The sequence below is a fragment of the Taurulus bubalis genome (assembly GCF_910589615.1).
Source record: "Taurulus bubalis genome assembly, chromosome: 6".
In the NCBI taxonomy this organism is placed as follows: domain Eukaryota; kingdom Metazoa; phylum Chordata; class Actinopteri; order Perciformes; family Cottidae; genus Taurulus; species Taurulus bubalis.
Genome location: NC_136594.1, coordinates 13,453,288 through 13,476,627, shown reverse-complemented (window position 1 = coordinate 13,476,627; position 23,340 = coordinate 13,453,288). Strand labels below are relative to the sequence as shown.

Genomic DNA, 23,340 nt, shown 5'->3' with positions numbered 1-23,340 from the left:
TTCCACGCCTGAAGCCAGCAGAATGTACACCTCTTGAACCAAGCATCACATTTTGTTACATTTGATGAGGAGGAGGAGGAGGAGGAAAGCACACAAAATATGCTGAGGTGCATCTAGCAGCAGGCTGAGGCAGGAAAAAACTGTCTGCATAATGTACTTGCATTTAACATGACATTTCAGAGAACCACATTAGTGCCCTGTTATTCATTGCAATCATGTTAATGTCATACCAATATTGTCACAGTTCACTCACTGTTTGTCAGCCACTCCCTCCTCGTCATCCCTCATTCCCTTCCTATACACCCCTATAATGTTTTTGTTTTGAGATTGTTTACGCTCTTATAATTTGCATAAGATTTGGCATCAATAAACTTTAACTTCCAGCGCCACAGAATGTTGAACGCATTTAACGTGAACGTTCCAAATCTGTGTTCAAAGGATACTTGTTTCGTCGTGACTGTGAAACAGAGGTTCAATATTTTGTGACATTATTTTTGTGATATTTAAAAGATGAACAGCGAAGTGAATGATGTTGGAGCGAGAGAGGTCTACACTCTACAAATGACAGTACACTGCTGATGCAAGCTTCCAGCCGTTATCTCAAACTCTTGCGTGAAATTCTCAGTCTCATCAAACCTTTTATCCAATAAAAGTCAAACATAATTACTGTTTAATATGTGCTCCGTAACATCAATTGAATCATAGAGTGCTTTAAGTTTCAAAAAGCTGTTAAGTTTCAAAAAGATTAATTTAGGGTTGGGTCACAACATTGAAAATAGTCAAACATGTGATTACAACCCTGAACTCCCAATAACTCAAAGTGTCTATCATTTTGACTAAACTACATGTTGTGTCTTCTCTGTGACGGGCTAATGGATCAGGACTCCCTTGGTTTAAAGTGTGTGTGAACATTAAACAAGCTGTTGGAAAGTAGGTACCTCCACTACCTGCTCTGCGCCAAAGAGCAGAAAGTGAGTCTGCGACTAGCTGGTGAACACAACGGAGTATTTAGCACCTAAAGAGACAGATATTTCCCCAAGATTTTAGACCAAAAACAGAACAAAGTCAGAGAAAATGCGAGCTACATTCATCAGATGGCCAAAAACAATGGCCAAATAAAGGATACAGTTGCTCTTAACGGCTGGTTATGTAAATAAGCAACCGTTTAACAAGAAAACGTAACTGAAAAATAGTTACATTGACTCTGTTGAATATGCCCTTTGCACAGTGGCAATTTTTGCTTTCCACAAGAACCTCTACCCACATTCTTAAGTAATCTTATATTTTTACACTGTTAAGCTGAATTCTAGAGACACATGAAGCTTGTGACGCCCTCAGGCAGAGTGAAGCAAATTAATCTCATTATCACAACCCAATTCTCCCTGTAGTCTTTCACAACATGTCAGTGGAGGTCAATTTTGCCGAGCAGCGATACTGAGAGTATTAGCAAGTATCACGGATGTAATGGAAGTAGCAATGCTTAATTACTCCCAAAATGTGGAGTGTCATAGGTTCAGACTGTGTGCACAAAGATAAACTTAAATGACGTGAAAAGGAAGTTCTATGTTTACAAAGTAGGAGATGAGCAAATGTAATTTGAAATATTAGCAATCAACAAGATGCCTGTTATATATTATACATTATAAATGTGCAATGTTTAAAACCTTACTTGCTATCATCAGCCCGCACATAAACAACAATGCAGTCCCGCCACAAAACAGAATGTCATTGAAAATATGAATTATTCAAGTTGTGTGTGTGTGTGTGTGTGTGTGTGTGTGTGTGTGTGTGTGTGTGTGTGTTATTCTTAATACAACCACATGAAGATCATTGTGCAATGCTTTCCGTTATGTGGATGCACAGTGCACCAACAGATCCGACTATGCTTGCATTATTTCCACAGTGCAGGCTGTTGCCAGTCTTATCAAACCGGTGATGTTCTCTTTAACACTGTGCACATCAGAAAGCTTCACACGCCAACAAACAAAACCCACAGGACTCTTCCCAAACACCTCACTGTATCAATGGTAGAATGTCGTGAAAATCCTTCCTCCGAGTCCCTCTTTGAGCCAACTTTGCAAGTTCATAGGCACTTGTCTAATCTCCCAGGCACATTCTGCTCATTCTGCTTTCTCTTTCAATGCCACTTGCAGACTGAGATGAATAACATCAGCGTCATAAGAGAAACACAATACTCCCCACCCAACAGCTTGACAAAATACAAAGTGCATTCCTGGCTTCATCCTTTCAAAGAGCCAGGTGCATTATGGAAATTGTTCTTTCTGAGCTTTACAGTCACACTCAGCACTGTGGCTTATAACACGTAGCGGCGGATGCACAGAAAATATGCACATACATGCTGTCTTGCAGATTAAGTGTGTTTGTGCTTAATGTGTTTGACTGCTGAAAGAGTGTAAAGACATAGATTGCTATCGCTTGTTTAAATACTGCTACTACATTCTAACAGTGTTTGACTCATCTCTTAAATCCAGTCCTCCACCATGTAAGCCTCTGAAATATGCTGAATACACTGAGAGGGCCTGCCGCTGTTTGAGAGACCAACACTTTGTCAGACAACATGTAAAGAATGCTTTGAGAGATGAAATGCATGAGCGGCGGTGGAGGAATGTAACCTCATCGTGTCTCTGGGTCACAGTCATCATAAAGGGATGATATTTTACTCTTTGGACCCAGTGATGACTTCTGATGACCATGTTGCTTAATTGTAAAGAGAAACCCCATTATCTTCGAGATCATTTTGTTTAACTACTTGTATTTTTGAGGTAATTAACAAAAGCATGCGAGTTCGCTGACCCCTTCACCAGGTGTTAATCTCTAACCTTTATGGGTGTTTCTAAAACAAACTCTGTGTTCCTTACAGTAGTACATGCTCATTTTAAGTATTTTTTAATTATGCAAAACTATATTTTTGATGTTTCAGTACAAGTCTATTATTGGAGTCCACAGCCATGCTAGTCGGGCTGTGATGTGAGCTAAATGCTAAAGTCAGTATGCTAGAATGCGAATATTGTGCAGTTATAATATACCATGTTCAGCATCTTAGCGTTTGGTAAATATTGCTAAATAGCAGCTGAGGCTGATGGGAATGTAATTTTGATGGTATTTAGTCATAAACCAAAGTATTGGACAAATTGTAATTTTTACCTGATGGTGTTAGATGATGTCAAGGGATCTCCAAAGTGATTACAATCTATCCTGAGGGTGGCTTGAATGTTTGTAGTAAATGTCATGGTATTCCTATAGTTGTTGAGACATTTCACTTAAAACCAAAATGCATAAATTCAAAAAAGATCCAAGGATTTATAACATTGCAAATCAAATCTCTTTGGGTTTTGAACTGTTGATCAAACAACATCATCCAGGGATCTGAGAACTTTGAGGCATTATTCATTATAGTTGTATTCACAGTCAATGAGTCAAACCTTTAAAGGGGTTCTCCAGCAATGTAGTATTGCCCATGAATACAATTGGGGGAGTTGTTATAATGTTGCAACAGAGGACAATATATCCTGATTATTAGTCACTAGTATGGGACAAACTAAAAAAACATAAATACAAATGTTATCACTGGCTGAGTAGTACTAACAAATGTTATTCTAAAATGTGTGTAAAGTAGTTTAACTAGACAGAAAAGGGGGGAGAGAAGGAATGGCATGCAGGAAAGGTCTGCAGGTCGGATTGGAACACTGGGATGTAATAATGTGGTTTGAATCCCAGAAACAGCTCAGTTTACATGGCAGGGTTATAGGACAAGACACTCAGGAGCTAAAAAGAAATAGACAATTGAATATCCGCCTTCATATCAACTTAAATAAAACACCACAAAGGAGTCCTGGGAAACTTATTGATGAATCAACAACCAGCAGAGAATTTGGTTTCAGGACCATGGACAGCATCGGTCTACATGTCATGTAAGTGAGATTTTCCTCCAGCAACCTGACATAAGAGACTCAATCAGATTTGATTTTATAGCATTATTAATCCATGAGTGCTCTGTGATCCAATCAATACTCAACGTTTGATGACTGTCAGAGTTATGGTTCCTCTAGAGCTTCATATCCCTTTCTCAAACATGGGGCAGATTGAGAAACTGGAAACAACTTAAAATATTCTAATATGAAATAATATTCATAAATAGCGGTCATTTGTAACCCTTTCCCCCTTCTCGACACCCCTCTGGCCCTGCCTCTGTACACAGAGTTGCCATATATCTGTTTTTTTATCCACCAATTAAATTTGAAATGATTTGTGAGGACATTAGTCTTAAAAATAAAACCCATTTTACAAATGAATACATTCAATAAATTAAAATATATTTTGTATTTCCTAAAAGCCGAACTAGGTACAAGGTCTGCAAATTAGCTACGGCTAGAAGTCCTACATACATTGCATCAACTACTCTTTATTGAAATGTTACAATGCCTACATGCATTGTCCCTGTCTAATAAATTAATTAGATTATGCAAATCCTAGCAGCACTTACCCCCATTCAGTGGTTCTGTTTCAAAGTGAGTGGGGGGTGGAAGAGGTAAAGTGTGTGTGTGTGTGTGTGTGTGTGTGTGTGTGTGTGTGTGTGTGTGTGTGTGTGTGTGTGTGTGTGTGTGTGTGTGTGTGTGTGTGTGTGTGTGTGTGTTTGTGTGTGGTTAAACCAGCTTAATTTTCAGCCGCGGCTGTTTGGAAGGTTAAGAGCGATCACTCTGTTGCAAGTGCGGAGCGAGACACTCCAGATTAATTCTGCCGCGTAAGAGCGCAGGCAATGATGACACACAAGGCCGGCTGAGAACACTAGTTTGTGGGATTAATTAGTGACCTTGGTTGAGAGCTTAATGAAGCTGTCAGGGTGCTTTTCAGTTATTCTCTACCCTCTTTTAAAGTAAATATATTCAAATTCGGAATACGAGTTTGGCTATGGATAAAGAGAGTTAATTGTCACTCTGTAATTTTCGGTCTGACAACCTTGTAAGTGCGAGAGGCGTAGGTGTGCCGGTGACAAGGAACTTTCTGTTCAGATGACAGCACCACAATGCTTGTCACTAGATGTTTTCCTCCAATCAAAATCACATTATTCAAATCTAAGAAATGTCAACAGAGCAAACCTCAAACTTTTGATACTTAATGCTTTTGTTTCACTCCAAACCTTCAGTAGCACTCAGCCATATGAGAGAGCAAGAGGAGAATGTATGGGTTGAGAAATAATGACATAACCATCTACATGGCTGTGGAAAATGTTGACTCCATTTAGCCTCTCTGGATGTCAAAAAGGGCCTGACTGGGGTCAGGCCCGCACAGTCCTGGACTGCAAGCTGTGGGACACTGACCTTTCAATCACTGGATGAAATCCAGATTTTCAAGTTTGAAAGAATTCCTTTAATTCCTTTAACGTTGTAAATTTAAATGGAACCCCCCCAAAAAACGAAGAAAACAAATTGGTTATGTTAAGGGTTTGGCAAAATAAAAGAACATTTGTTACACTATTTAAGTTACGGATGTGAATTAAAATATCAAAATAAGTCAACATCGACTTTTCTTTTCTCACAGATTCAAATGGCAGTCTCCTGGTCGAATGTCCAGGAAATAATGTTTACCTCGAAATGTATTTGACAAAGCAGTTTTGTTGTATGGAAACTTAATTTTTAGGAGATCAGGCTGGCTCCTACTAACGTGACACCAGTTCCCTGGGAGTGAAGTTTTTAAGTCAGTTTTTCACATATTTTGATGCATAAAGGTTTGAGCTTAGCGAATGGTCTGCAGTTTGAATTGTTAATTTGTAATTGTACAAACAAGAAGCAGGAAAAAGCTGTGTCTGCTCTCTAAAAGGCTGCACAAAGCATGTCAACCGTTCTTTTTCCAGCCGGCTTAAGAGGAGATCTCAGATGATAAAACACAGATGTGTTTTCACTGTTTAGCATCAAGAGCCACCGTAACTCTAAACCCCATGCTGCTATTTCAGACAATGACGTCTTTTTGGAGGATCTATGTGATGGAAAAAAACATGTTATGGTTTTCGAAATTTCTGTTTGTTTTCCAATAGCCGCAGTTTCACTGCTTGTTTCTTCCAAATCGCGTTACAAAAACAAGCATGATTAACTTGATATCTCAGGAAATTGAATAATGGTCCGACTCATGGTTCACTGCAGAGAGGAAATAGGTTCTGTGATTGTGCTGCCAGGTTGTTCGTGTTCTGCTCTTACTTGGGTTCAAGAGTTTGTCACAGAGGAAAATATAGTGGACTATGCCACTTTGGTGCACTTTTCTCTGATCAACAGCATATTTGTGACCAGTGAAAATTATGTTTTGGAATTTGAGATTTAATCTGCTGGTCGGTGTGGTTGTTTCAAAGACCTGACCATTGGTGTCATCCTGAGAGATTCCAATGTTGTGCGTATGTTGTATTTACGATTCTTCCCTTTCGTTTTTCTCTGTTTAGGTTCGTCTTGGTCTTCAGCTGCCTGGTCCTCTCTGTGTTCTCAACCATCCCAGCTCATCAGGACTTCTCCTCCTATTGTCTCCTCATTCTGGTAAAAAACTGAACAACCATCAGCCAAAAGCTGAAGGCTGAGACAGTCACAGATTTTGCTGAAGCGTGCACTGCTACACTCTTTAAAACCTCACCAATCTGGGTGAAATACACAGTTTTTAGGGAGTCTCAGCAAGAAGATACTGTACATGCTTTTGTGATTTAACAGTTTATAGGGTCAATGTTAAAACTGGATTTTGAGAGCAGACCTAGACTTCTAGGTCAGTGCCTCCTTTGTTTAAGTGTCTGCCCTCCAACTGAAAATTTTAAGTGCTAATAACACTATGTGTAGTTCAAAGTAACCCTCAGAAAGCCAGTCAGACGGAACAAGCTAGTAGAGGGCACAAGAGCAAAGATGCTTTTGAAAAGACTCGAAAGCCTCCTACTGAAAGAAGAGATCTCTTTTTTATTCAGTCGGCCATTTACTGCACATGATTGCACCTGAAGCAGTAGTTGTTATCTAATAGGAGCTCAGTGTGTGTGCATTAACCAACAACCTGTCACAGTCATTATCAGACACAATACTTTGTCAACCTGGTGTCCATTTTAAAGATAAAAACATTGATATGTACAATAATGTTTGATGATTTATTTGTAATATACAATGACAAGCAATGGTTACCACCATCAACACACTGGCAAAACAACTATTATTTATGTGTCCTTGAACAGGAGTTTGTGATGATTGTAGTGTTTGGGTTGGAGTACATCTTCCGTGTCTGGTCGTCAGGATGCTGCTGTCGCTACAGAGGATGGCAGGGACGACTTCGTTTTGCCAGGAAGCCTTTCTGCGTCATAGGTGAGTTGATGGAGCTTTCTGTTGAGCCTATTTTGACAATCTCACCCCCATAATCTTTTCCAGTCAAAGCGGCGTTTCGTCTCCTTCATTGTTTCAACTTTCAGTTGCCTTTTACTTGCCCTCTATTGGACCTCAGTTGTGCTCTTTGTGAATGCAGTCGGATGTTGGACGTAAGCACTGTTCCACTGCACGCTACTGACCATAGTTTGCTCGTGTCATTTACAGTTGTGGTCAGAACTCATAAGAGCAGAGAGCATTTGCGTAATGAGGTTGCATTAACTGACCTTTATTCTTTCCACTGTTTAAGTATGAATTTCTCTGCTCCTTCTTGGAAACTACACTAGGGAGCTTGAAGGAGGGGGACCAGGGCTGAGAGGCAGAGTGCCTTGAACTCCATAGTCACACGTTGTAATGGGTGCTGTAGTTTGCCAGCACTGAGGGAATATGAGCACAAACAAAAGGACGAAAATAAAGTAAGAGACAGGCAGGGAGGCTGAGTGTGAAAGAGAACATGAACAATTGAGAGACAATGGGATGAAGTGAGGAATGAGTTGAACTCAGAAAACCTGAGTAGTGCGGATGTGGTAATAGAAGACATGAGGATCAGTCAGTTTGTGGCTTTGACTTTTAGCTTTCTCTGTGTTCTTGCTTCTTTAAAGAGAGAAACCTTGTGACTGTGACTTTATTAGTTAGTTAATAAATATATATATATAAACATCGAACAAAAAGTTTGGAAATTTGTGTTCGGTAGATTATTCCTCTGTTCTAACAATGCTTATTGCCAATAACTTTTATACTGTTGGAAAGCCTGTTTATTTCCCTTTCAAACGGTGCCCCATTTGTGAGGAACATGCATTTGTGGGATGAGCAGAAGAGCTGAGTATGTGGGTTGCTCCCATGAAAAATGTGCCAAATCTTCTCTGCCAATGCCGAACATCTGATTCTGCGGTTGATATTGATTCTTGTTTCGTGGATTGGATGATTGAAGTCTATCAGTAACAAGAAAGAAACAAGACATAGGCAATTTTACAATGTATTCATTTAACAAAGTCAGGAGCCTCAGTAGCGTGCGGAAGAACCATACACAGACACAGCATGGCACCTCCAAGCTGATCAACAAGTGTTCATTTGGGTTGAGTTCAGGACTGCTGGAGGCCATTCCAGTCTCTCTGCTCCCAGACTCTGTAGGTAGTCTCTGATGAACCCGCTCTGTGGGGGCGAGCGCTGATATCTTGGAGAATGAAGTTCGGTCCCAGACTGTAGAGAAATGGGATTGCTGCTGGTTGCAGAATATCATCTCGATATCTCTCTGCATTGAGATTGCCTCCAATGAAGCACCTTTGGGGTACCGGAAGCTCAAGACAAGAGTCAATAGCAACAGCAGAATCAGCTGTTTGGCATTGGCAGAGAAGATTTGGCACATTTTTCATGGGCGCAACCCACATACTCAGCTGTGCTGCTCATCCCAGAAATGCATGTTCTTTACAAATGGGACACAGTTTAAAAGGGAAATAAACGGGCTTTCCAACGGTATACCATTTATTGCAAAGAAGCATTGTTACATTAGAGAAATATTCTACCAAACATACATTTCCAAACTTTTTGTTCGATATATATATATATGTATATATATATATATATATATATATATATATACACACAGTATATAACTGTACCTCTCACACATTGTGATGTAATCAAAGTCGACATGCACACAAGAAGGGGGATTATGAGAGTTTTGTATTTTTAGAGACAAAAACAATACTTGGTTCAGCAAGTTTCAATGTTTCCTGGCAATTTTTATTTTTAAAGATCAAATATAGGGGTAAATTATGTGATCACAATTATGTGACAGCTCCAAGTACAGGTGTGAATGCACCAAAGACAGATTGAGGACGCATAGTGATCCAATCACTCAGAAAACATTGGAAGGTGGTGTCGGACGCATTCTGTACGCAGTGTGTATGCAAATGAGTCCTCAGGCCACATTGCAGGCCAACCACTGGTTAACCACTGGTTAACCACTGGTTAGCGCTCCACTGGTTAGCGCTCCACATGTAGGTCACATGATGACACTTGAAATGAACTACAGAAATGAAGGCTTTGTGTTACAGTTGAAAATTCTGACAAAGCTAATAAGTACATCTTGATTTGACATTATCTTGTCACACAATTATAAACTTGTTTCGGTAATTCACATGAGGACACATTAGCAAACATAATCACGTTAACTGGTAACAAATTGTTTGACCTGTTATGTGTTAATGCTATTTGACATGCCGTTGGAAAAATAATGAACCTCTGGTTTACCTGTGTAATATCTCAAATATGTGTAATATCTCTAATACGGTTGATTTTCTCCTTTCAAATGTCATAGCTGTTTCTGTTTTTGCAAATGGTGAATTATCTCAATTTGAAATAAAATGCCTGGCACAGATGATGGCAAAGTGCGTCGGGGGAAAATCAGTACGACACCTCCAATGAAAATCCATCGACGTGGGTGCTTGAGAGATTAGAGGGCTGAACTATTGTTAGAGGGCATCCAACAGATTTATTTCTCCTTATTTGTGCCTCTTCCTGCATTACACAATCTGGCAATATGGCACTGTATTTAAACAAATTGAGGTGGTGATGACATACACTGACTGTGGTTCAAATGTTTGAAATCTCGTGCCACAAAAGCTTTGTGGGTGCAGTCAGATGTCTGAGAGGACTGCTCTATATTTTTGAATGGTCTTTTGTGCTTTTAGGTTAAAGAAAGTTGTCTTTACAAATGTTATTTTTGTATGGAAGGTTTAATTTTTACAAAACAAAACGATGTACAACTGGAAGCTTAACACACACACACACACACACACACACACACACACACACACACACACACACACACACACACACACACACACACACACACACATACATTCACCCTTCTATCATTCACTTTCCTCACGTTTTCACTCTGCACCGTCACTCTGCGGGTGCCTCGGAGACTCTCATCTCCTGGGTGTCATTAATGTATTTTCATGGCTCTGCTGCTGACTTTTCCCTCTCCCCACTCTGGGTCTGCGCTGGTTCATAGTTAAGAAGGGAAGCCACTTTGGTCAGCATTTTCTTTCAAAAAATGGTTTTGTGGAAGGACGGGAGCTGACGGGATTGCTCTATATGAAAAAACAACTTACAGCGTGAACTAGATAACACCACTCAAGAGTATTTCACACAGAAACAAATCGGAAACTTGTAGACATTAGAATCTCACTGATGTGCAGTTTTGAGACCTTGATAATTTTAGATCTACTGTGCATGGAAATATATTCTTCCTAGAAGCTTCATCTTATCTTCCACACTGTCCTGTTTGTGTCCACAGCAATACATTGGAGTAGCCAGGCAACGCACATATACAAACATATAGCATATATATATAGGAAGAGCACACAGAACATTATTGTACTGTTGATGCCTGTGGCAGATTATGTCTTCAGCTTCAGTAATATGGAGCCTTTGTTGGGCTAATTTGCCACAGTGACGGGTGAGAGCAAGGTGACAACAGTGAGTTGCTGTTATTGCAGCAACATGATACACATCAAGCCAGTCAGATACTCTGATCAATATTAGTCAATATATCAATATATAAGATATACTTGCCTTTAGGTTGGACTTTTTTAAGATATTGGGGGAAGTCTTTCCTGCTCCTATGAGTCTTTAAAAAAAAAATATTTTCATGAGCATAAGCATGTGTAATCTATTTATAGAACTTTGACCTGGATGGAATCGCTGTTGTTTCCTGGTATTTATGGTGATACAATTATTGACTTTGCATTACAAAATCTTAAGCAAATCACCATTGGAGTCCATGCTTAAATGTAATGAACTCAGTTGAGTTGAATTGCACGAGTGTTTATCAGGAAATATAAAAAAATGCGCAAAATTAACAAATGTCTACAATACAAATTGCAGGAAAAGAGCTTTAATTATACTTTTATGAAATAACACAGCACATTAAAGGAAGCCATGATCTAGAACAAGATTTCCATTTCGTAAAATTTAGATTTAGATTTAAATGTATGATCATACACTGCGGTTCAGATATGGAGTATTTTGTTTCCAGGGTTGAGTCATAATGAGTTATACTTGTGCATGTGTCTTCTCTGCCCTCCAGACATCATAGTGCTGATTGCGTCGGTGGCGGTGGTCTCGGCGGGTAGCCAGGGCAACATATTTGCCACCTCGGTGCTGCGGAGCCTGCGTTTCCTGCAGATCCTACGCATGGTGCGAATGGACCGACGAGGAGGCACCTGGAAGCTGCTGGGCTCTGTGGTTTACGCACACAGCAAGGTGAGCTGCCACAGAGGAATTGCCAATGCACACACACACACACACACACACACACACACACACATTGTTGTTGTTGGGCACAGATCAAGATCCCTGGGAACGTTGTGTGCTCCAGTGTGAAGTACTGTAAAGGTGAAGTCCATTACTGTGTATTAAGTTGTTGATTACATTCCGGACATTTTAACAGTCATAGTTAGTGGTGGTATATATGTATGGTATATTGTATGGCATATTGTATAGTTTGTTTTCATAAATGTAAATTGACAAAATACCATATAGTATATCCATATATCCATATTGACTTTATTTGTATCTTTGGCAAAGCTGTTACTTACCCTGCTAGATCCATTGTATGAAAATTCATATAGTATTAAACTGTTAACATTTAATTATCGATATTTAATATCAAACGGTACTGAAAAGATTTTTAGAACTTGAAGTATTAGATTCAATGTTGGTATTGAAATATTCAGATTTTATTCTCTGACTCAGTCTTTTCAGGCATTTCTTGCCTTTCTTACCTTGACTCACCTTCATCTCTCCACATGATAAACCCACACAAATTCAACAACTTCTTTATCCAGTGCTTCTCTCTCAGATCAGTATGACACAGAAGCCAGGACAGGTCATTGCTGTGGACATAGTTATTTTGTACTTTCAAACAAACTCAACATCACATTTTAAGTGAAAGGTTCACATACGTAGCAAGGATGTGTTTTGTAAGTGCTTTTCAGAAAGGGTTGTTGGGCCTCTGCAGTGATTTGTGCAATGTGAGTGAAAATATTACCCCAAAACAACCAATTATGCAGCCAATTGCAGATTTTTTTTTTATAACAGCAATGGGTCAAATTAATTGACATAAAGGCGGCAGCTGAGGTGGCTTTTGGTGCGTTTTCAGCTTGCAATGCAGTGGAGGCAGTGGCTCGCTATCAACATGAGCTCGAGCGGAAAGCAGTACCAAAAGCAAAAGAGCTGGGCATTTACAATAAATGTTATGTTAAGGACCGTGTAGTGGTGGTCAGGCTAGAGTTCTGCAAACTGAAACCCAGACCCCTGACAACGTCACCTAGCTGGCATTTATTAGAGGAAAAATGCTGGGGAGTGCCAGCCTGATAACCTAAACAACATACATGTATGTTAAAAATGTAATGTACCTGCACTTTTATATTTGGGTTTCTGTGAAAGAGACTACTTGTGTGTTTCAAAATAATCTGCAGCGATTGCTGCTGATTTTTTAACACAGATTCAATAAAAGATCGTAACTTTCTCTACCTGGAAAGTTTTGTCCTCCAAATTCAAAGAAAGGTAGATATGCAAAGTGGTTTTGCGTTAATAAAATCAGTTTTGACCTCTGCCTGCAGGAACTTGTAACCGCCTGGTACATCGGCTTCTTGGTTCTCATCTTCTCTTCGTTCCTCGTCTACCTTGTGGAGAACAAGTTCAACAAGGAGTTTGCCACCTATGCTGACGCTTTGTGGTGGGGCACAGTGAGTTTGGAGGAATATCTGTTGCACTGCTTGGCAGGATTCAGTAAAATCTCATTGTTCAACGAGCATTTATTGTCCCACAGGGTTACACAAATAAATGTAGTCGTAAACCGTTTTCTAGACAGTCTAAACCTGGCAAACAACAAAACGAAAACTTTGTGCATTCCTGTGCATCTATTGAACTTCCATCGGGAGGAATGAAAAAAGCAGCGGCAAATCAATTCTCTAAGCAATACGGCTGACATCTTAACATTACAACATGGAATTGAAGATGGAAATGAAGATTTAACAGCTGTTAAGTTTCATTCCACTTCTAATATATGTCACTATCTCTTGAATTTCTAGAATTACTTTACTACTAATTTCAAAGTTACACATCTTACTTATCAGCACTGTTACCTCTTCACATGAATACATCCTGCATTGGACGGTAATGTTTTTCTCCTATTCGATTCATCTTCGCCTTGAGCATTGACAGCTCCTCCATAGACATTAGCCTCGCATAGCTCCATTAACCACCATTTTCATACTGGCTCCAAAAAGCCTAATGATACTGAAAGGTTGCGGTCGCCTTTGTCATGCAAAGCAATAAGGGCCTGAATGAAAGATAACCCAGACTGATTAGTCTACCAAAACAGAGCAATAGATGGATAGATCGATGGATAGTTAGACAGATAGATGGATGAAACAGACAGAGTACTGAAGGTAAGCAAGGAGTTTTACAAGCAGTGCAGGTGTATTTGCTCCTGCCATTAAATAGTTAATATACTGCTTAAATGTCCCTTTTTCAGGCTCCTGCTGAACACATTGTAATGGCTCTCTTCACATTTACTCCCAGTAATAGGTAATAGGTATCCCCAATACTAAGAATAATTTTCACATTTAACTTCTTCTTTTATTAAAACTAATTCATGATTCTTTGACTGAATTTTATCAGGACATTTTAATCCTCTGCCAGTTTAGTGCAGTCAAAGGTGTACATATTATATAACTGCCCTCTCATTGTGTCTTCACAGACCATCTCTATAGTTCAGTAAGTCTTCACACATAAATGACAACAAGAACACGCATACAGTACTTCAATATATATTTCTAGGCAGAATATACATTTCAGCCACAGGCTTTCATCATTGTTCTTGGAATCAAGGCCATACTGGACCGACTTGCTCCCATGAATCCTCCACACAGGTCAAACCACTCAGACTGTGCTGCCTGAAGGCATCATTTCAAGTCATGCCTCTGTGGTGCGAGCACAAGCAGTATGCAAAAGAAAAAGCATGCAAATATATATTACAGTTCGAACACCAGACCAAGACGCGTAACTCAAAGTAGTCAAAGAAGGCAAATACTGAACATTTGAGGCTAGTTAGACTAATTATAAATAATTTGTGTAATTTAAAATAATACTGACACATCAAGTTTATCCCTCTTAGATAAATGCTGTGTACTGGAATTCAGTTTTTGATGAAGCAATTAAATGTTATTAATACATCTAATGTTAATAATTAGTCATTTACTAATGCTTTATAGGTACTTGACAAGTAAGATTAATGTCAATGTCTGTTCATAAACTAAATTCACCAACAAGTTAAAAAGACATGAGAATAAACACCAACACAAAGGTTTTAATAATGACCTAATAGCCCATACGTTGTTCTTTCTTTTTTTGTTCGTTAATCTATACAACACCGACAAACACTTTATTAATCATTAATTAGTCACAGCTTATAAACCCTTGATAAAGGGTTTTATCAAGGTTGTCAATTATAAAAAGGTACCAAAAGCAGCATGTAGTAACGACTTCCTGTCAACTGTTTTATGGGAACTTGTTTTTTGTCAAATAAATTGTTTTCTGAGATGATATACAAGTAAAGCTTACACTACATTGACCTGTTAATACATCATGTGTTTTCACAGATCACCCTGACAACCATTGGTTATGGGGACAAGACACCAAAGACGTGGACAGGACGCATGTTGTCCGCAGGGTTTGCCCTCTTGGGAATCTCTTTCTTTGCCTTGCCAGCTGTAAGTCTTCAAGTGAACCCGTTCTTTTTTGTGTGAGAGAGGATGCAGATTTTAATTTTCAGTGCTATTTTGACAGATCAGTTTATGTTGAACTGGCAGCTAGTGCTTTATACAGCAAGTTAATATTTGATTGCAAAAAAAATGGCCCTGTCATTGTTCATGCAGCCACAATGGACGTTGTCATCATATTGCAGTTTATGAGCAGATCAGTGTAACTTGACAGTCTTTGGTGTGCACACACATCCAGTATTTAATCCTATTAATATCATAACAGGGTATTCTGGGCTCAGGCTTTGCCCTCAAGGTTCAGGAGCAGCACAGACAGAAGCACTTTGAGAAAAGGAGAAACCCGGCCGCCTACCTCATCCAGGTAAATCAGACAGCCTGCTCTCTTTCTGTTTCTCTGACAAACATACTGTTTTGAGGATAGACAATAAAAACATTGTTTTTAATGTGTTGTTGCTGTTATATAAAAACAAAACAGAAAAATACACCACAGCATCAAAGTAAACTTGCAATATAAAATGTGTTTGAATTATTTTATCATTCTTCAGTTTCTCGTTTTCCTCTGTTGACTCTGAAACCCCGACACAACCAGTAAAAAGCCCATATCTTGTAGCTTCGCTTTGTGTAGCTGCCCTGAGCCCCATTATCCTCACTTTGCAGTAAACGCTCTCATCTCTGTGAGTGTTTTTGCCCTTTCCAGACTGTGTTTAAGCCCAGAAACACAGTCAAACCCATTCTTGCCATCCCTCTCTTCATCTGCTTCACACATTCCCTTCTTCTCCAGCGTGATCTTCACACATGCCTTTTGTTTTGATCCTGACTTTTATTGGTGCTGACCTCACGTTGTCCTCATTTATTTCTCTGTGCGCTTCCTTATTTTCCTCTCTCACCTACTTTCCTCCTACATGCTTTTTCATTATCTTCCTCTTTGGTTTCCCACCTATCTCTCCCGTCTCGTGTTCCCATCTCCCCTCTTTTCCTGTACTCCACCTCTTCTTGTCTCCTCCCCCTCTTCATCCTGTCCGTCCCCATGTTGTACCAGGCTGCGTGGCGTTATTACACCACCGACGGCACCAGGCCCTACCTGAACGCCACTTGGCGGCACTATGAGAGCCTCCTGCCTTCCCACAGGCATGTATCCATGCCTGACCTCCGCCCAGCCATAGACGTGTGACACACCTGTTTTTTGGTTTTCACTAATGACTAATTTGTGTTTGTTTTCTATTCTCCTCATCCTCATCCTCTTCTTCCTCTTAATTCTAAATCCCTCCTCTGCCTTGTTGTTGTATTTATTTTTATTTTTATATATTTTTTCTTTCTCTTTATTCTTATTTTCTTTCTCCTGGCTTTGTGTGTTCTGCATGCAGTGCGTTTGGCGTAGTTATGCGGCTGATGAGAACTCGGTTTCCATTGCAACCTGGAAGCCTCACTTGAAGGCAATGCACATCTGCAGCCCAACAAAGTAGGTACAACTATGGAAACTGGTGTATGTGCCACACAAGCCATCTTTTCCTATACTTAAGTTATGTCCATTTTAAGTTATCTTTTTAAAACAATTCAACCGTTTTCACTTTGTTTTGTAAAATGTATCTGTGTTGCCCTAATTGCTCTAATTTTCTATTCGTATGAGACATTGGTTCACAGTCAAAATAGATTGATCATTTCCAGGCTCCGTTAATCTCAGCTTGTTTGAATTAACAAAAAACGCTGACTTCCAAGACATCTCTGAGAAGCCCTTAATTATTGCTGCTATTATATAAATTAACATTGTATCCATCCAGAACATTTGGCTCTCTGTATTTGAAGTCAGTCGAGCGCTTAATGGGCCAGGGACATCGAGGGTCTGAGGAAGTGATTTTAGCATTATCTCAGTATCTTTTTTGGACGCCAGTTGAGGCCTCAATGAGCCATGAAACTTTTTTGAATTTGCAGCACTTACATTTCTTTAAATTGAGCACTGATGCCTGGAGTAATTTAGAAGTACAGTCAAAGATACTCTATCACAAAAATTACGCATTACAAGATCTGTGTGTTTTGAAATGGTGTACACTTCCTGTCTCCTAACAGGGGGTTTTCGTGGCATATGCATAATGTATTAATATTTTCTTTCGATAACTTTATTTATTTACACAGCTTACAGACATATTTATATTATGGAAGTTTGTTAGCTAGGGAGTTTACGAACGTTTGGGCCAAAGTTATCGGAAGATTAGTGGCTTGTGAAATATGGGTCCAATATGTACTTTGTTGAGTATCTGGCGAAAGAACAACACATAATCAATTCTGTCAATAGCTTTGATAGCTGACATATTCATAAGATTCAGTATGGATCGCTATAGACAGGTTTCCCACATACAATTGAATATGTGCATGCAGCAGGGGGGTAGAAAACCTGTTGCCATGTTGTCATGAAAGTGCATGGATATTGTACCTATTTAGTAATGCAGCAACTTGCTAGAAAACTGTAAAATTCAATTTTTCAAACTACTCACAGTGAGAAACATCAGCTAATAGCAGTAATAACACAACCCCAGACTACACAGAGTTAACATTAGGACTTAAATGTATTATTTCCTGTCCCAAACCATCAACGGGCAGCACTGGTTAAAAGCAGAAAAGCCCCCCTTACACAAGTAACATTCTTATTTAAAAAAGTAATGTTAGCATATTTGAAATTCTTGTTGTTTGCCAACCACTACTTTATAAATTGAACAGTTTGAATAAAATACAAATTCTTCATTCCTGTTTGCTTTCTATCCCCGTGTGTGTCCACACAACCATCTGCAAGGAATTTATCATGTAGTCACAAAGCTATTAAAGTTATTCAAGGACGCTGCTTAAAGTGATTACTGTTAGAGAACAGCTGTTCAGTCACCATCTCCTGTTGCAAGCGCTTCCTTAGTTTGTCTTGATAGTCTGTGTGTTTGTAGTGAGCCTGCTGTTTGTTGAGGGCTATTTCACCTGAAATGCTTATTATCGATTGATGTGTTGCTCCCATCAAATCTTCTGCAGCAGTCGTGAATGCAAAACTCTTTCTACTGTGCTGATGTAATGGACCGTACCAGTGTGTTTTCAGGTTTGAGCTCCTGCACTACAAATCATGTACACCTACATTTTATTGCAGGCGGGGCTTTTTTCTCCCATTATCCATTGATTTCCATCATTTCTGTACACTCTGCCACTGCTCTACTCATACAAAATTTTAAAAAGTCTTTGTGATTTGAAATAGATCAGCAAAAAAAATGCAAAAGCACTGGTATGGTCCTTTAAGCACAATTGACAGTGAAGTATTTTGAAAAGATGCTTTCTAATATATCTTTTCTTCTTCTTCTCATCTGCCAACTCAAGGAAGGAGCAGGGAGAGTCAACCACAAGGTTGGTAACCGCTGTTTCACTGAACAAGCTCTGCCTTCCATTAGGTTGAATGGGGCTGGGTATTAAACCGTAATACCTTTTTGAGACTGACTAAGTACAACAAGTTTGAATTTCTAGGTGCTTATGTTAATTAGTTTTACAATTTGTATTAAAGCAACAATCTTGGTATCAGAACACTTAACATTTTAGTTTATATTTGTTTAAACTGCATATATAGATTTTTGTCAATATATGCCACTATGGTGCAACAAGCTGTAAACACAACATTGACATATTGTCACCTTGTAGGTGCTAGGGCGAACGTGTTAGCTGCTTGATTTATTGGATGCTCTTCTTTTTGGTACTGGACCTTTTCTCAGTTTTGAGGTTGGTGAAAGCGAAAGTTGTGGTCTATAAAACCCAAACTATGAGCTGAATTACGCTAAAACATTGCATCATTTTGATGATAACTCTTTGTTGGTTGGACCACTTTATCATTACGCATCGTCATTCTTTTTGTTATTAATATAACAATACATAATAATGCAGCTTTAAAGTAAGGTAGCTAGGTATCAAAAACACATCATTATGTTTTCTGTGCCAACACTAAGTATTGTATTGCCACTAGTATAACATCTCGGAATATCCACCCCGATTTGGGGAACAACATCAAGCTTTATAAACCCCAAAACCCCGGTTGCTCCACTTCTGTTTGAACTGCGCTTTCACACAGAGAGAGTTAAGTTAGGAGGTGTTAAAGGCTGTGGGTAATGAAATGTTGACCCTCTAATAGCAACCTTTACACTAGCACTCTGTATGACTCATTGTTTTATCTTTCGGTTTGGTTCTATCGTCTATCTTTCTTTTTTATCACTTGTTCTCCTCTTCAAAAAAACCATACACATCCTGAGGCTCTCAAATACAAGCAGCCATACACATACCTACATGCATGTGCATGCTTCATACTCTATTTTGAAGCATCCTCCTGCCTCAGGTAACTATTATACTCTTATAAGAAAGTATCTTTTGTTTGAATCTGTCTTCATATTATCACATTTTCTAATATCCTCATGGAAGTATTTTATCTAATCCCACAAAGGGAGGATAGCATGCAGGGCAGTGAGGGCTGAGTGATGTAATTTGTTGTTTGCAGTTATGAAACACTGAATAAGCATTTGTCTCTAAACCACCACAACACTTTTAAGGCAACTGTACTGTTTTTCCTTTGAGTCTGGTGTCATATATGACAAAGAAGAAGCAAAAGAATGCAAAAAGTAAAAATAAAGTTTGGTAGATTGAAATTTTAGAGAATCAGCCTCACCTGCACATGAAGAGCATAATTAATCCTACTCAATCTTAAACCACACGGTACTGTAGATGCCTTACTTTATTTATCAGCAAGATTGATTTATTAATCTTCAAAGTAATATATCACAGAAGCACAGTGATAAATCACAGCTATAGGACAAAAAAATGACATGAAAAATAAGAACAAAGTTCTGCATCTTAATAACTTTTGTGAACCCCACAAGTATCTGTCGACAGGCCTCACACTGGTGACTCAGGCACTTGTTGCCATTGCCCATCTGAATCCACATAGTTAAATTGGGGATATCAATATAAAGTGCGTGAGTCACCAAATTTAAGCCTTTTTCAAATGGTGCTGTAGATGTTAATTTTCCTCTACTAAGCTCAAGTGCCTCCATTCTGCTGCTTCTAAATGTCAGCGGTAGGCAAATTAAAGCGGCAACAGAAACTCTGCGGTATTACTTTGTATGCATCAAGGCTACAGAATATAGTCTTACAAAAGATCATTTAATTTACATTCAGGTTGGCTTTATGCAGCATGAAACAAATTAGGAACAGTAAGAAGCACAAGGCTCAAATAAAACAAGGGGAAATAAGACTAAAGAAGCTCTCCGCATCACAAAACATTCAGAGTTAAATATGTTCTCTCCTTTGTTTCTGCATCATGTAACACATCACCATATGTCTCCCCTTGGTTTTTTTAGTAAAATTCATAGTAATAAACAGAAGCTACTGAGGAGGCGTACCACTTGGAAACATAGGTACACAGCGTTTCTGCTCCCCTGTTATATGACGTTTTATTTGGGAATGCTGACTAATTCTTGGTGCATGGGTATCTGGAGGAGGCTGTGCGGCCTCAGAGAAGGCAGAGCAATTGAATATAGGAGGGGGACATCATTCACCTTCACAGTAATACACTATCTGCCTTTGTTTGATCTTTGCCTGAGCAATGCGCTACTTCTGCCTGTTGTGATTTTGGTGTTTAACTACATTTGCTCTCAAAATAATTGGACCAGGATTCATTGTTAGTAGCAGATGTCCTGTGAAATAATGGACATCTGTAAGCTTTTTACGTCATAGAACGACATTGTGTTTTTCTTCATGCAGCTCCTGGTGTTACATCTAAACTACTTATCACACTGTACTCCTGTATCGTAGATACAAACTTTAAATTCTATGGTACTATGTTTCTAGTCACTCAAACACGTCATGTTCCTCTACATCCACAATCAAAGACAGGTGATATTCTATATTTTTTTCTTGTCAACAAAGCTAGTGAGAAAACCAAAACCAGCGATATTGATCCTTACTATGATTGTTGCAAAACCAATGCCTGCTATATCTTACTCCTCTCTTCCATAGAGTCCTTTTCTGTTATCAAACATTAATTTGAACACATATGTTTTTTTGAAAATGGAAGCAGAATAATAAAATGTTGGCTAGTAATTTTTTCTTAAACATGACTAAAAAAGGAAAAACATTCTCTCAATATGTAAATGTTGGTCACTCTCTGGAACAGCAGGTGTTACTTGTGAAAGTTAACATTAACAAGGTGGTCTCCTAGCAGCAAGGAGTTGGGCCATAGACCCAGGGCTGCCGCTGGACACCAGACCAGCACTGGATGACATCACCAATCTTGTTTATTTTGACTCAATCCCACACACACCGTCCTGCTGATGTAAATCTTGGCTAGAGCACCAAATGTGTATTAATCCACTGCTGAAAGTACTGAAAAGCTCCATTTACTTCCGTTTGAGAATAATTTGATGAAACCTAGGAGCTGTTTTAGGTAATTGTTTAACTGTTTAACTGTTTTTAAGGTTTGACTGCTTCAGTAGGAACCAGTGAGCAGTTGCCACATGCTATAAAACAAATAGTTGGTTTTGGTCTTCTTATTTGATTGGCTGACAAAAAGAATAATATATATACAAGCCGTATTCTTTAATGTAAAACTACTCATGCTCAATACAATACACAGTACCACTTTTAAATGAGGCATGCCTGATGCTTTTGCACTGCCTTTGCATGTCATCATATAAAGCTGCACAATCACAGATTCAGCCACTCCCATTGTCCTGTTCCATCCGCAAGTCATTTTTATCACTTTTCTGTCATAACCTTACCTTTCATGACTCGTTACATGGCACTTATGTACAATACATCCTATAGCTTTAAATGGTGATTTGTGTAAGGTACGGTAAGCAACATGTTACGATACAAACGCAAATAGAAGTAACATTTAACCATTTAATATGACAATGTGACATTACGTTTTTGTTTTGCAACATGTTGAATAATTGGTCATATCAAATGACATACTTTAGCCAATGCAGTGGATAAAAACACATCAAGCATCATACCTAACCTGAGCTTGCATTTTGTGTAAAGCACCTGCTGCAGTGCTGCGCATGGTAGTTTTTTTCCATCTTGTCCTACAGCTCCTCAGCCTCATAGAAGAAGTTCAAGTTTTGGATGATCACATATGACAAGATTGTGTAAAGGAACAGCGTCATACCATGAGGCTTGGAAGATTCATGTTGTTGCTCTTGAACTTTCAACATTAACATATATCTTCATATGTCATTCCACCTCTTCACAACATCATTCCCTTCTTCTCCTCACTCCAACTCCCCTCCCCACCACTGTACATTCATCCCCATTTCACCCTTCAGTCAGAAGTTGAGCTTCAAAGAGCGGGTGAGGATGGCGAGCCCCCGAGGTCAGAGCATCAAGAACAGGCAGACGCCTTCAGTAAACGACCGGCGGTCTCCAGTGGCTGAGGCGGGGACAGAGGGAACTAGCCCCACCAAGGTGCAAAAGAGCTGGAGCTTCAACGACCGCACACGCTTCAGACCCTCACTCCGCCTTAAGAGCCAGTCGCGCTCCACCACTGATGGTGAGTGACGCCGTCCAATTATTCTACTTCCAGACAAGGTTTAACTTATCTTTGGATTAATTAGCAGGACTAGGTTTGATGTTGATTGTTACAAATTTAACATTCGTATAATGAATTGTTCTTCTCTCATATACAAGAGCACAGTGCCAGCATTGAATGAAATGGAGAAAAAAAACTTTTTGATGCAGCTGAATAATTTACAAAACGCTAAAATCATACATATCTTAAAGAATAATTAGATATTTAAAAAATATTGCTTTTGTTCACTTTCTTGCTTGTTATTAGCTGAGAGCTCATTAATTAGCACCTTAAGTCTTGTGTGAAAAATACAAGTTGTGGTTTTATGTGCTGGACTTTTTGTTGACCAGGCACTTTAACCGAGTCCTTTTGTCACCATGAGGTTGCCAGGTAATTAAATAGCTACAATATAATGGTGCCATTATTTTTCCTTTGGATTGCGCCGAGTCTACCTGTGCTTCCAGTTTTTATGCTAAGCTAATTGTTTTGTCGCTCTACCTTCATATTAAGAAATATAATTCCTCTAATCGAACTCTCAGCAAAAAAACATCAAACAATCTCTTCAAGTCCAATC

General features: G+C 39.1%; 1 protein-coding gene across 1 annotated transcript in view; it reads left to right on the top strand.

Moving 5' to 3' along the window:
- Positions 1–23,340, top strand: part of LOC306738229 (potassium voltage-gated channel subfamily KQT member 5-like) — a gene marked incomplete at its 3' end in the record, with an annotated part of 100,174 nt that overhangs the window by 68,744 nt on the left and 8,090 nt on the right. The window contains exons 2-11 of the mRNA XM_079220058.1: positions 6,449–6,539; positions 7,211–7,337; positions 11,494–11,669; positions 13,031–13,156; positions 15,074–15,184; positions 15,459–15,554; positions 16,558–16,652; positions 18,539–18,565; positions 20,557–20,613; positions 22,525–22,748. Coding sequence (XP_079076184.1) covers positions 6,449–6,539; positions 7,211–7,337; positions 11,494–11,669; positions 13,031–13,156; positions 15,074–15,184; positions 15,459–15,554; positions 16,558–16,652; positions 18,539–18,565; positions 20,557–20,613; positions 22,525–22,748 — 1,130 coding nt within the window. The remainder of the gene's footprint in view (positions 1–6,448; positions 6,540–7,210; positions 7,338–11,493; positions 11,670–13,030; positions 13,157–15,073; positions 15,185–15,458; positions 15,555–16,557; positions 16,653–18,538; positions 18,566–20,556; positions 20,614–22,524; positions 22,749–23,340) is intronic.